Raw genomic sequence first — 13,069 nt, 5'->3', positions numbered from 1 at the left:
CACACAGTTTCAGAATAAGGGGGTCTCCCGTTGAAGACGGAGATGAGGAGGAATTTCTTCTCTCAGAGGGTGGTCAGTCTGTGGAATTCTCTCCCCCAGAGAGCAGTGGAGCCGGGACATTGAATATAGTCAAGGCCAAGTGAGGCAGGTTTCTGATGGACAAGGGAGTGGGGTTGTACTGGGGGGGCAGAGAGGAGAGTGGAGTTGAGTCACAATCGGATAAGACAAGATCTTAGTGACTGGGGGAGCAGGCTCGAGGGGCCGAATGGACTAATACTGATCTTGTTTCTTGTATTCTACCTCCAACGATGCAGCACTCCCTCAGTACTGGCACCGGGGGGAGTGTCGGCCTGGATTATGGAGCTCATATCCTAGAGTATATACATCTCCCTCCGACAGTGCAGCACTCCCTCAGTACTGGCACCGGGGGGAGTGTCGGCCTGGATTATGGAGCTCATATCCTAGAGTATATACATCTCCCTCCGACAGTGCAGCACTCCCTCAGTACTGGCACCGGGGGGAGTGCCGGCCTGGATTATGGAGCTCAAATCCTAGAGTATATACATCTCCCTCCGACAGTGCAGCACTCCCTCAGTACTGGCCATGGAGTGATTTGAACAGGAGGATGAGAATTGTAGGGGCTGGAGGAGGTTACAGAGATAGGGAGGGAGTGGTTGAGGGATGGATTTGAACAGGAGGATGAGAATTGTAGAGGCTTGAGGAGGTTACAGAGATATGGAGGGAGGGAGGGGGCGAGAGAGTGATTTGAAATAGAGGATGAGTATGGTAGGTGTTGGAGGAGCTGACAGTGATAGGGAGTTTGTGCATGAGGGGGCGTTGGAGGGAATTGAATGGGAGGGTGAGAATTTTAGGGGCTGGATGTGGTTACAGAGATAGGGAGGGAGGGGGTGAGGGAGGGATTTGAAAATGAGGATGATAATTGTAGGGGTTTGTTCTGGGAGGTGCTTAATCACCAGGAGGGGGCGATGTTACACCATTTACAAACACGATGGGCGCCTCACACACTAATATAATGTCCCCATTAATCCCACAGGCGAGGAGTGGGGTGGAGTATAAGATTCGGGAAGTCTGGCTACAACTGGACAGGGCATTGGGGAGACTGCACCTGGAGCACTGGGTACAGTTCTGGTCTCCTCACTAAGGGAGGGATAGACTTCCATTGGAGGCCTTTCAGGGAAGGTTCACTGGGCTGGTTCCTGGGATGAAGGGGGGTTTGTCTTATGAGGAAAGGTTGAGCAGGTTGGGCCCTGTATCCATTGGAGTTTAGAGGAATGAGCGGTGACCTTACAGAAACAGGTAAGATTTTGAGGGGTCTCCACAGGGCAGGTGCGAGGAGGATGTTTCTCCCTCGAGGGGGAGTTTAGAATGAGGGGGGGTCACACAGTTTCAGAATAAGGGGGTCTCCCGTTGAAGACGGAGATGAGGAGGAATTTCTTCTCTCAGAGGGTGGTCAGTCTGTGGAATTCTCTCCCCCAGAGAGCAGTGGAGGCCGGGACATTGAATATAGTCAAGGCCAAGTGAGGCAGGTTTCTGATGGACAAGGGAGTGGGGTTGTACTGGGGGGGCAGAGAGGAGAGTGGAGTTGAGTCACAATTGGATAAGACAAGATCTTAGTGACTGGGGGAGCAGGCTCGAGGGGCCGAATGGACTAATACTGATCTTGTTTCTTGTATTCTACCTCCAACGATGCAGCACTCCCTCAGTACTGGCACAGGGGGGAGTGTCGGCCTGGATTATGGAGCTCAAATCCTTGATTATATTCATCTACCTCCGATGATCAGGACAACCCACATGGAGGGCTATAAAAACCCATCTGGTTAGACCAAAAGACCTTAAGACATAGGAGCAGAAATTAGGCCATTCGGCCCATCGAGTCTGCTCCGCCATTCAATCTTGGCTGATATGTTTCTCAACTCCATTCTCCTGCCTTCTCCCTGTAACCTTTGATCCCCTTACCAATCAAGAACTATCTATCTCGCTCTTAAATACACTCAATGACCTGGCCTCCACAGCCGTCTGTGGCAATGAATTCCATAGATTCACCACTCTCTGGCTAAAGAAGTTTCTCCTCATCCCTGTTCTAAAAGGTCTTCCCTTTACTCTGAGGCTGTGCCCTCGGGTCCTAGTCTCTCCTACTAATGGAAACATCTTCCCCACGTCCACTCTATCCAGGCCTTTCAGTATTCTGTAAGTTTCAAGCAGATCCCCCCTCATCCTTCTAAACTCCATCCAGTATAGACCCAGAGTCCTCAAACGTTCCTCATATGTTAAGCCTTTCATTCCTGGGATCGTTCTCGTGAACCTCCTCTGGACCCTCTCCAGGGCCAGCACATGTTTCCTGAGATACAGGGCCCAAAATTGCTCACAATATTCTAAATGTGGTCTGACCAGAGCCTTATAAAGCCTCAGCAGCACATCCCTTGCTTTTATATTCTAGTTCCCTCGAAATAAATGCCAACATTGCATTTGCCTTCCTAACTACCGCGTCAACCTGTAAGTTAACCTTAAGAGAATCCTGGACTAGGACTCCCAAGTCCCTTTGCACTCCAGATTTCTGAATTCTCTCCCCATTTATAAAATAGTCTATGCCTCTATTCTTCCTACCAAAGTGCATGACCTCACACTTCCCCACGTTGTATTCTATCTGCCACTTCTTTGCCCATTCTCCTAACCTGTTCAAATCCTCCAGCAGCCTCCCCGCCTCCTCAATACTACCTGTCCCTCCACCTATCTTTGTATCATCTGCAAACTTAGCCAGGATGCCCTCAGTTCCTTCATCCAGATCATTAATGTATAAAGTGAAAAGTTGTGGTCCCAACACTGACCCCTGCGGAACTCCACTAGTCACCGGCCGCCACCCTGAGAAGGACCCCCTTAACCCCACTCTCTGCCTCCTGCCAGACTGCCAATCTTCTATCCATGCTAGTACCTTGCCTCGAACACCATGGGCTCTTATCTTACTGAGCAACCTCCTGTGCGGCACCTTGTCAAAGGCCTTCTGGAAGTCCAAGTAGATAACATCCATTGACTCTCCTTTGTCTAACCTACTCGTTACCTCCTTAAAGAATTCTGACAGATTTGTCAGGCATGACCTCCCCTTGATGAAACCATGCTGACTTTGCCTGATTTTACCATGCACGTGTATGTGTGAAAAACTTCAGGGAAGGAGCAAAGTGGTTACTGGGTGAAATAACTGTGGTGACTGGACCTCTACATGTCCAAGAAACCACCTGAAAGACGGCATTTGAAAACTCCTTGCCCAGTGTAACTATTATTTTGTCTTGAAAAACATGTACCTGTAAATATATGTGTAGCTGAGTTAAAGGGGGAGGAATGTAGTAATTATGGTTTTATTTGGTGAAATGTACCTTTAAGGATAATACCTGTTAGGGAAGATCACATGATCTGTAGTAACCAATAGGAGAGTAACGTGGGCTCCCTCAGCAGTCAGCGTAGAGATAAAGTTGGAGTGGAAAACATATATGCAGATGCTGTTGAGTATATTGTAAATAAACTTAATGTTTCTTCTCAAGAAGTGTCTGCAGATCAACCCTATTAATAATAGCACAACTCGGCCACTCTCTGTCTTTCTCTGTCTGCTTCTCAATGTGTGTGTTTATGTCCCTCTTTCTCTGTCTCTCTCTCTCTCTCTGTCACTGTTTATGTCTCTCTCTGTATTTCTCTCTCTCTCTGTGTCTCTGTCTCTCTGTGTTTTTCTCTCTCTCTGTCGCTGTTTCTCTTCGTCTCTGTGACTCCCCCTGCGTCTGTCTGTGTGTGTCTGCGTGTGTCACTCTCGGTTTCTCTCTCTCTCTGTCACCGTGTAACTCTCTCTCTCTGCGTCTGTCTCTCTGTGCTTTTGTCTCTCTCCCTCGCTGTGTTTTTGTCTCTGTGTGCCTCTATGTCTCTCTCTCTGTTACTGTCTCTCTCTCTCTGCGTCTGTCACTCTGTGTTTTTGTCTCTCCCTCTCTGTGCTTATATCCCTGTGTGTGTCTCACTGTGTATCTCTCTGTGTTCCTTTCTGTGGTTTTCTCTCTCTCTGTTTTTCTATCCCTCTCTCTCTGTGTCGGTCTATCTGCGTCTCTGTCTCTGTTTTTGTCTGTGTGTGTCTATATCTCTCTCTCCTGTTTCTGTCTCTGCATCTCTGTATCTGTCATTCAGTCTCTCTCTGTCTCTGTCTCTCTGTTTCTGACTGCGTCTCTCTCTCTCTCTCTGTGTCTCTGTCTCCTTGTCTATTCCTCTCTGTGTTCCAGTCTCTGTCTCTCTCTCTCTCTCTCTCTCTGTTTCTGTCTCTGTCTCTGTCTCTATCTCTCTGTTTCTGTCTCTGTCTCTATCTCTCTGTTTCTGTCTCTGTCTCTCTCTGTTTCTGTCTCTCTCTGTTTGTCTCTGTCTCTCTCTGTTTGTCTCTGTCTCTCTCTCTCTGTTTCTGTCTCTGTCTCCATGTCTCTCTCTCTCTCTGTTTCTGTCTCCATGTCTCTCTCTCTCTCTCTGTTTCTGTCTCCATGTCTCTCTCTCTCTCTCTGTTTCTGTCTCCGTGTCTCTCTCTGTTTCTGTCTCCGTGTCTCTCTCTGTTTCTGTCTCCGTGTCTCTCTCTCTCTGTTTCTGTCTCCATGACTCTCTCTCTCTGTTTCTGTCTCAATGTCTCTCTCTCTGTTTCTGTCTCCATGACTCTCTCTCTCTGTTTCTGTCTCCGTGACTCTCTCTCTCTCTCTGTTTCTGTCTCCATGACTCTCTCTCTCTCTGTTTCTGTCTCCATGACTCTCTCTCTCTCTGTTTCTGTCTCCATGTCTCTCTCTCTCTCTGTTTCTGTCTCCGTGACTCTCTCTCTCTCTGTTTCTGTCTCCATGACTCTCTCTCTCTGTTTCTGTCTCCGTGTCTCTCTCTCTCTCTGTTTCTGTCTCCATGACTCTCTCTCTCTGTTTCTGTCTCCGTGTCTCTCTCTCTCTGTGTTTCTGTCTCCGTGACTCTCTCTCTCTCTGTTTCTGTCTCCATGACTCTCACTCTCTCTGTTTCTGTCTCCATGTCTCTCTCTCTCTCTGTTTCTGTCTCCATGTCTCTCTCTCTCTCTCTGTTTCTGTCTCCATGTCTCTCTCTCTCTCTCTGTTTCTGTCTCCATGACTCTCTCTGTTTCTGTCTCCATGTCTCTCTCTCTCTCTGTTTCTGTCTCCATGTCTCTCTCTCTCTCTCTGTTTCTGTCTCCATGTCTCTCTCTCTCTCTGTTTCTGTCTCCATGTCTCTCTCTCTCTCTCTGTTTCTGTCTCCGTGTCTCTCTCTGTTTCTGTCTCCGTGTCTCTCTCTGTTTCTGTCTCCGTGTCTCTCTCTCTCTGTTTCTGTCTCCGTGTCTCTCTCTGTTTCTGTCTCTGTGTCTCTCTCTCTGTTTCTGTCTCCGTGTCTCTCTCTGTTTCTGTCTCCGTGTCTCTCTCTCTCTGTTTCTGTCTCCGTGTCTCTCTCTCTCTGTTTCTGTCTCCGTGTCTCTCTCTGTTTCTGTCTCCGTGTCTGTCTCTCTGTGTTTCTGTCTCCGTGTCTCTCTCTGTTTCTGTCTCCGTGTCTCTCTCTGTTTCTGTCTCCGTGTCTCTCTCTGTTTCTGTCTCCGTGTCTCTCTCTCTCTGTTTCTGTCTCCGTGTCTCTCTCTGTTTCTGTCTCAGTGTCTCTCTCTGTGTTTCTATCTCCGTGTCTCTCTCTGTTTCTGTCTCCGTGTCTCTCTCTGTTTCTGTCTCCGTGTCTCTCTCTGTTTCTGTCTCCGTGTCTCTCTCTGCTTCTGTCTCCGTGTCTCTCTCTGCTTCTGTCTCCGTGTCTCTCTCTGTTTCTGTCTCCGTGTCTCTCTCTGTTTCTGTCTCCCTGTCTCTCTCTGTTTCTGTCTCCCTGTCTCTCTCTGTTTCTGTCTCCCTGTCTCTCTCTGTTTCTGTCTCCGTGTCTCTCTCTGTTTCTGTCTCCGTGTCTCTCTCTCTCTGTTTCTGTCTCCGTGTCTCTCTCTCTCTGTTTCTGTCTCCGTGTCTCTCTCTGTTTCTGTCTCCGTGTCTCTCTCTCTCTGTTTCTGTCTCCGTGTCTCTCTCTGTTTCTGTCTCAGTGTCTCTCTCTGTGTTTCTATCTCCGTGTCTCTCTCTGTTTCTGTCTCCGTGTCTCTCTCTGTTTCTGTCTTCGTGTCTCTCTCTGTTTCTGTCTCCGTGTCTCTCTCTGCTTCTGTCTCCGTGTCTCTCTCTGCTTCTGTCTCCGTGTCTCTCTCTGTTTCTGTCTCCGTGTCTCTCTCTGTTTCTGCCTCCGTGTCTCTCTCTGTTTCTGTCTCCGTGTCTCTCTCTGTTTCTGCCTCCGTGTCTCTCTCTGTTTCTGTCTCCGTGTCTCTCTCTGTTTCTGCCTCCGTGTCTCTCTCTGTTTTTGTCTCCGTGTCTCTCTCTGTTTCTGCCTCCGTGTCTCTCTCTGTTTCTGTCTCCGTGTCTCTCTCTGTTTCTGTCTCCGTGTCGCTCTCTGTTTCTGTCTCCGTGTCTCTCTCTGTTTCTGTCTCCGTGTCTCTCTCTGTTTCTGTCTCAGTGTCTCTCTCTGTTTCTGTCTCCGTGTCTCTCTCTGTTTCTGTCTCTGTGTCTCTCTCTGTTTCTGTCTCCGTGTCTCTCTCTGTTTCTGTCTCCATGTCTCTCTCTGTTTCTGTCTCTATGTCTCTCTTTGTTTCTGTCTCCATGTCTCTCACTGTTTCTATCTCCATGTCTCTCTCTGTTTCTGTCTCCATGTCTCTTTCTGTTTCTGTCTCAGTGTCTCTCTCTGTTTCTGTCTCCATGTCTCTCTCTGTTTCTATCTCCATGTCTCTCGCTGTTTCTGTCTCCATGTCTCTCTCTGTTTCTGTCTCCATGTCTCTTTCTGTTTCTGTCTCAGTGTCTCTCTCTGTGTTTCTGTCTCTGTGTCTCTCTCTGTTTCTGTCTCCATGTCTCTCTCTCTGTTTTTCTGTCTTCGTTTCTCTCTCTGTTTCTGTTCCTCTCTGCATCTGTTGCTGTGCTTCCGTCTTTCCCTGTCTCCTCATGTTCCTGTCTCTCTCTGCATCTGTTTTTGTCTCTCTCTGTTTCTGTCTCTCTCTCCTGCTGCATCTCTTTCTTTCTGTTCCTGTCTCTCTCTGTTCCTGTCTCTCTCTGTTTCTGTCCTTCCCTGTTTCTTTTCTCTCTCTGTATCTTTGTCTCTCTGTTTGTGTTTCTCTCTCTGTGTTTCTCTCTCCGTATCTCTACCTCTCGGTGTTTGTCTCTCTGTGTTTTTGTCTCTGTGTTTCTGTCTCCCTCTTTGTCTCTGTCTTTGTCTCTCTCTCTCTCTCTCCCTGTCTGTTTCTCTGTGTTTCTGTCTCTCTCTCTACCTCTGTGCCTGTCTCCCTGTGTTTCTGTCTCCCTCTGCGTCTCTGTTTTTGTGTGTGTGTCTCTCTCCCTGTCTGTCTCTCTATGTTTGTATCTCCCTCTACCTCTGTCTCCATGTTTCTGTTTCTCTCTGCGTCTGTTTTTCTCTCCCTCCCTGTCTGTCTCTGTGTTTGTCTCTCTCTCTACCTCTGCATCTGTCTCTCTGTGTTTCTGTCTCTCTCTGCATCTGTTTTTGTCTCTCTGTCTGTCTGTCTCCCTGTGTTTCTGTCTCTCTCTGCATCTGTTTTTGTCTCTCTGTCTGTCTGTCTCCCTGTGTTTCTGTCTCTCTCTGCATCTGTTTTTGTCTCTGTGTCTGTCTGTCTCTGTGTTTCTGTCTCTCTCTCTACCTGTGTCTGTCTCCCTGTGTTTCTGTCTCTCTCTGCATCTGTTTTTGTCTCTCTCTCTGTGTCTGTCTGTCTCTGTGTTTCTGTCTCTCTCTCTACCTGTGTCTGTCTCTCTGTGTTTGTCTCTGCATCTGTTTTTGTCTCTGTGTCTGTCTGTCTCTGTGTTTCTGTCTCTCTGTGTCTCCGTGTGTGTGTGTCTGTCTCTCTCTCCCCCATCTCTCTCTCTGTTTCTGTCTGTGCTTATCTCTGTTTCACTCTCTCTCTCTCCCTCTCTGTTTCAGTCTCCGTGTGTTTGTCTCTCTCTCTGTTTCTGTCTCACTCCCCCTCTTTTTCTGTCTCTATGTTTCTGTCTGTTTCTCTCTCTCTGTTTATTTTCTCCGTGCCTGTGTTTCTCTCTGACTGTGTTCCTATCTCCGTATGTGTTTCTCTCTCTCTCTCTTTGTTTGTCTCCTATATGTCTCTCTCTCTCTTTGTTTGTCTCCTATATGTCTCTCTCTCTCACACATTCACCCAGCCCCCTCCCCTTTCCATAACCAGACTCCCTTTTACCAGAAGCCGATTGCTTTCCAGCTGATTGCAACCTCTTCCAGTAATCCCCAGGGGGGGCGGGGCCGGGCCGCCAGCCAATCCGGTGTGCGGCCGATGGGACTGGGCCAGTCAGTGGTTTGGCTGGGGGCGGTTTAGGGAGGAGGGCGGTCGGAAGGACCCCACGTGCGCCGGGCTGGGCGGATGATTGACAGGCGGATCCGGGCTCTCAGCCAAAGCTGAGGAGCGCAGTTTGTGCAGAGTTCCCGAAGTTTGGACAGAGGCGCAGCTCTCTCTCTGCTGCAAAGTCTGCTTCTTTTCACAGGTCAGGTGTCTTTTGACCTCCCTGAATTTTCGCAGGAGCCTGCATCTGAATTCCCAGTTAGCAAATATGGAGCATTAAGTGAGTATTTATTAGATGTATCTTTCTTTTGCAATTCATTCTCTCCAAACCTACCCCTCTTTGCAAACTTTGTGTGTGTGTCTGTCTAAGCCTTTGTTCAATGCAGAGGGAGGGAAGCCCTTGAGGCCACTCCACCACTGCAATGACTTTGACAGAACCCCCACCACCACCAATTTTGCCTGCAAGATTGACTTGATTTTTTTGCTTTTGCTTCCCCCCCACCACCACCCCTCCCATCTCCAGGGAGCTAGGAGGAATGGTTGGGAGCTGGTGTTGAAAGTTGTGATAAGAATTGCCCGTCCTCTGATCTGCAGTGAGTTGACAGTTCTGAAAATAAAAACAGGGAGGCATTCGACCTTGGAAGGGGGCTTTGAGGGGGGCGGGGGGGGGGGTGGAGGGGGTACGGTGCAGATTGCCAAACCCGGATTGGTTAACTGGTCAGGACAACAGGCGTGAAGAAGTCGTATTGGACCCCAAAACATCAACCCCACTTCCCCCTCCCACTGAATCTGCCAGAGAGGGACCAGGTCGAATGCTCTTTCCGAGGGCCAGCACAGACTGGATGGGCCGAATGGCCTCCTCCTCTGCACTGCACGGATACCTGTTGAGTTTTTAAATTGTAAAGGGATACCAGGGACCTGGGTCTACCTGTGCATAAACCACTGACAGTGGCAGAGAAGGTTGCGGGAGTGGCTCAGTGAAGCACACAGTATTTTGTTTTTAAAAAATATTATTTGTTCATGGGGATTATTGCCCTGAACGCCTTAGCCTACAGGGCTGGATTAGAACAGATAGGTGTTTGTTGGTCAGCACAGACACAATGGGCCAAAGGTCCTGTTTCTGTGCTGGAGAACTGTTTTGTGGCATTTTTAAGATTCAGCCACATCGCTGTGGGTCTGGAGTCTCACGTGGAGATACCAGCCCAGTGAATTTCCTCCAGGAATTCCTCCTAGAAGGATTGTACAACAATCAGCGATGGTTTCCTAGTCGTCACCAAACGTTTGATGAATTGGATGGAATTCGGAACCTGGCTCCCCAGAGAATTACCCTGGGTCTCTGCATTATACTAGGACACCATTGCTTCCCCTTAAAAGGCATTAGCGAACCAGATGGGTTTTTAACAGCAGTTAATGATAGTTTTGTGGTCACCGTTACTGAGACTAGTTTTATATATTCCAGATTTATTAATCGAACTTAAACTCCACCAGCTGCTAAGGTGGGTCTTGAACCCATAACTCTCAGCCTGAGCCTCTAGGTGACTCATCCAGTGATATTACCACTACGCCACCATCTCCCTTTGTTTTATTAATCGGGGCATAGAGTACAAGAGCAAGGAGGGTCTGTTGAACTTTTATGTGACACCAGTTGGGCCTCAGCTGGAGTATTGTGTCCAGTCCTGGGCTCCGCACTTTAGGAAGGATGTGAAGGCTTTGGCGAGAGAACGTGGAAAAGGTTGACGAGAATGGTTCCGGACATGAGGAATGATAGATTGGAGAGGTCGGGGCAGTTTTTTTTCGAAGAGGGGGTCGAGAGGAGATTTGATCCGTTCGCATTCCTCCCAAGGTGTGGTTCCCAGAACTGGGTGTGAACCTGTGTCATATACAAGTTCAATAAGTTCCCTGCTCTCATCCCCTATGCCCCTATTAATGAAGCCCAGGAGACTGGCTGCTCTATTAACCGCGCTCTCAACCTGTCCTGCCACCTTCAGTTATTGCTGCTCGTACACCCTCGGGTCCACAGCCCCTGCACCCCCTCACCAAGGCTCCTTAGACAGCACCTTCCAAACCCACGACCTCTACCATCTAGAAGGACAAGGGCAGCAGACACATGGGGAATACCACCACCTGTAAGTTCCCCTCCGAGCCACTCACCATCCTGACTTGGAAGTATATCGGCCGTTAAATCACTGTCGCTGGGTCATAATCCTCGGACTCCCTCCCTAACAGCACTGTGGGTGTACCTACACCACAGAGACAAAATCCTGGAACTCCCTCCCTAACAGCACTGTGGGTGTACCCACAGCACAGGGACAAAGTCTTGGAACTCCCTCCCTAACAGCACTGTGGGTGTACCTACACCACAGGGACAAAATCCTGGAACTCCCTCCCTAACAGCACTGTGGGTGTACCTACACCACAGGGGACAAAATCCTGGAACTCCCTCCCTAACCACACTGTGGGTGTACCCACACCCCACAGGGACTGCAGCGGCTCAAGAAGGCAGCTCACCACCACCTCCTCAAGGGGCATTTAGGGACAGGGCAATAAATGCTGGGCCCGGTCGGCGACACCCACAGCCCGTGAATGAACACATCTTTTTAAAAACGAACCATGCTTTTTGCCCTTCGGTTTCCCCAAAAGCCTTTCATGTGGAACTTTATCCAGTGCCTTCTGTTCTAGGTGGCCGAGCTAATATTGTCCTTGTTCTCTCTTTCCCAGGTGTTTTTTTTTGGGCCCGGAATTGGCGATGGAAGAGTTTGGCTGAAGGAGGGGCCGGCGACGTTAACAGGACTGGGGGGGTTGGGGGTGAGGAGGAGGGCGCGGCGAGAGAGAGGCTGGAGCCGGAGGATGGCCAGGAGGCCGGCTACCGCTTCCGGGCCTTTGCTGGCGGCTACGAGCGGGTGGAGGGCGCCCTGGCGCGGCTGGAGTCCAGCGGCTTCTACTGGGCCGCCCTCTCGGGGGCCGAGGCCTCCTGGCGCCTGGCCGGGCAGCCGGTGGGCACCTTCCTCCTGCGCGACTCCGCCGACCCCCGGCACCTCTTCACGCTCAGCGTGCGGACCGAGGCGGGCATCACCAACCTGCGGGTGCGCCAGCGCCGGCCGGCCGGCTCAGGGGAGGTGGAGGGGGAGAGGGGGGGCGCGTTCTACCTGGAGACGGAGGGAGGAGGCCCGGCCACACCAGCCGCCACCTACGACTGCGTGGTCAAGCTGGCTGACCACTATGTGCGGCTGTCGGGCCAGGGGGCGGCGCTGGTCCGGCGGCAAGGGGGACGGGGCAGGGGGCACCACCCCTTGCCCCTGCTGCTGCGCAGGCCCCTGCTCTGCAAGGTGCCCGCCCTGCAGGACCTGTGCCGTCGGGCGCTCAACCTCCACCTGGCCGGAGTGGGCAGGGACGCCAGGGGGCGACTGGAGGCCCTGCCCTTGCCCAGCAGCCTGAGAGACAGCCTCAGGGACTAGAGACTGGCACATTTAAAGGGCGCCATCCACCCACCCACCCAGCGGGCACCGAGGACCACCGCCTGGACACCATCGAAGGCCTTCCTCGGACTGAGGGCCGCCTCAGTTCCTTAAAGGGACGCAGTTAAAGGCGGCACTTAAAGGGACAGGCGCAGGACCATCGACGCCGGCAACATCCAGGGGCCCACGAGGAAGACGGACGGCGAAAGGGGGTCAACACGCCAAACGCCCGGCGGGTTTGAAGGGAACAGGCGGCGACTTTCCCCCAACTCCCGCTCGGGACCCTGTAAAGCGGCCGCGGAAGTGACCACTTCCCCATTCGGTTCACCAGCGCAATCTCCTGCCTGCCCGTCAGACACGGCGCAGGCTGTTTAAAGGGACATGCACCGTGGCAAGGAGGAGGGACGGATTCACCAACTTGAATGGATTTGTCTGAACTGTGTCTTGCCTCTATTCTGTACGTAACTCCGTCCTGTACCTGTCCTGGGAGTGTTTGATGGGGACAGTGTAGAGGGAGCTTTACTCTGTATCTAACCCCGTGCTGTACCTGTCCTGGGAGTGTTTGATGGGGACAGTGTAGAGGGAGCTTTACTCTGTATCTAACCCCGTGCTGTACCTGTCCTGGGAGTGTTTGATGGGGACAGTGTAGAGGGAGCTTTACTCTGTATCTAACCCCGTGCTGTACCTGTGCTGGGAGTGTTTGATGGGGACAGTGTAGAGGGAGCTTTACACTGTATCTAACCCCGTGCTATACCTGTCCTGGGAGTGTTTGATGGGGACAGTGTAGAGGGAGCTTTACTCTGTATGTAACCCCGTGCTGTACCTGTGCTGGGAGTGTTTGATGGGGACGGTGTAGAGGGAGCTTTACTCTGTATCTAACCCCGTGCTGTACCTGTCCTGGGAGTGTTTGATGGGGACAGTGTAGAGGGAGCTTTATTCTGTATTTAACACCGTGCTGTACCTGTCCTGGGAGTGTTTGATGGGGACAGTGTAGAGGGAGCTTTACTCTGTATCTAACCCCTTGCTGTACCTGTCCTGGGAGTGTTTGATGGGGACAGTGTAGAGGGAGCTTTACTCTGTATCTAACCCCATGCTGTACCTGTCCTGGGAGTGTTTGACAGGGACAGTGTAGGGGGAGCTTTACTCTGTATCTAACCTCATGCTGTACCTGCCCTGGGAATGTTTGATGGGGACAGTGTAGAGTGAACTTTACTCTGTATCTAACCCCGTGCTGTACCTG

General features: G+C 50.8%; 1 protein-coding gene across 1 annotated transcript in view; it reads left to right on the top strand.

Moving 5' to 3' along the window:
- The first annotated feature begins 1,292 nt into the window (after nucleotides 1-1,292).
- The window catches only part of LOC144675732 (suppressor of cytokine signaling 3-like), a 12,209-nt gene continuing 432 nt past the window's right edge, over nucleotides 1,293-13,069 (top strand). The window contains exons 1-3 of the mRNA XM_078536352.1: nucleotides 1,293-1,317; nucleotides 8,499-8,654; nucleotides 11,093-13,069. The exon at nucleotides 11,093-13,069 is cut by the window's right edge and continues 432 nt beyond it. Of these exons, the coding sequence (XP_078392478.1) occupies nucleotides 1,293-1,317; nucleotides 8,499-8,654; nucleotides 11,093-11,829 (918 nt within the window). The 3' untranslated portion in view covers nucleotides 11,830-13,069. The remainder of the gene's footprint in view (nucleotides 1,318-8,498; nucleotides 8,655-11,092) is intronic.

The sequence above is a fragment of the Cetorhinus maximus genome, unplaced genomic scaffold, assembly GCF_964194155.1.
Source record: "Cetorhinus maximus unplaced genomic scaffold, sCetMax3.hap1.1 HAP1_SCAFFOLD_1132, whole genome shotgun sequence".
Taxonomy (NCBI): domain Eukaryota; kingdom Metazoa; phylum Chordata; class Chondrichthyes; order Lamniformes; family Cetorhinidae; genus Cetorhinus; species Cetorhinus maximus.
This window is presented reverse-complemented; position numbering and strand designations above follow the sequence as displayed.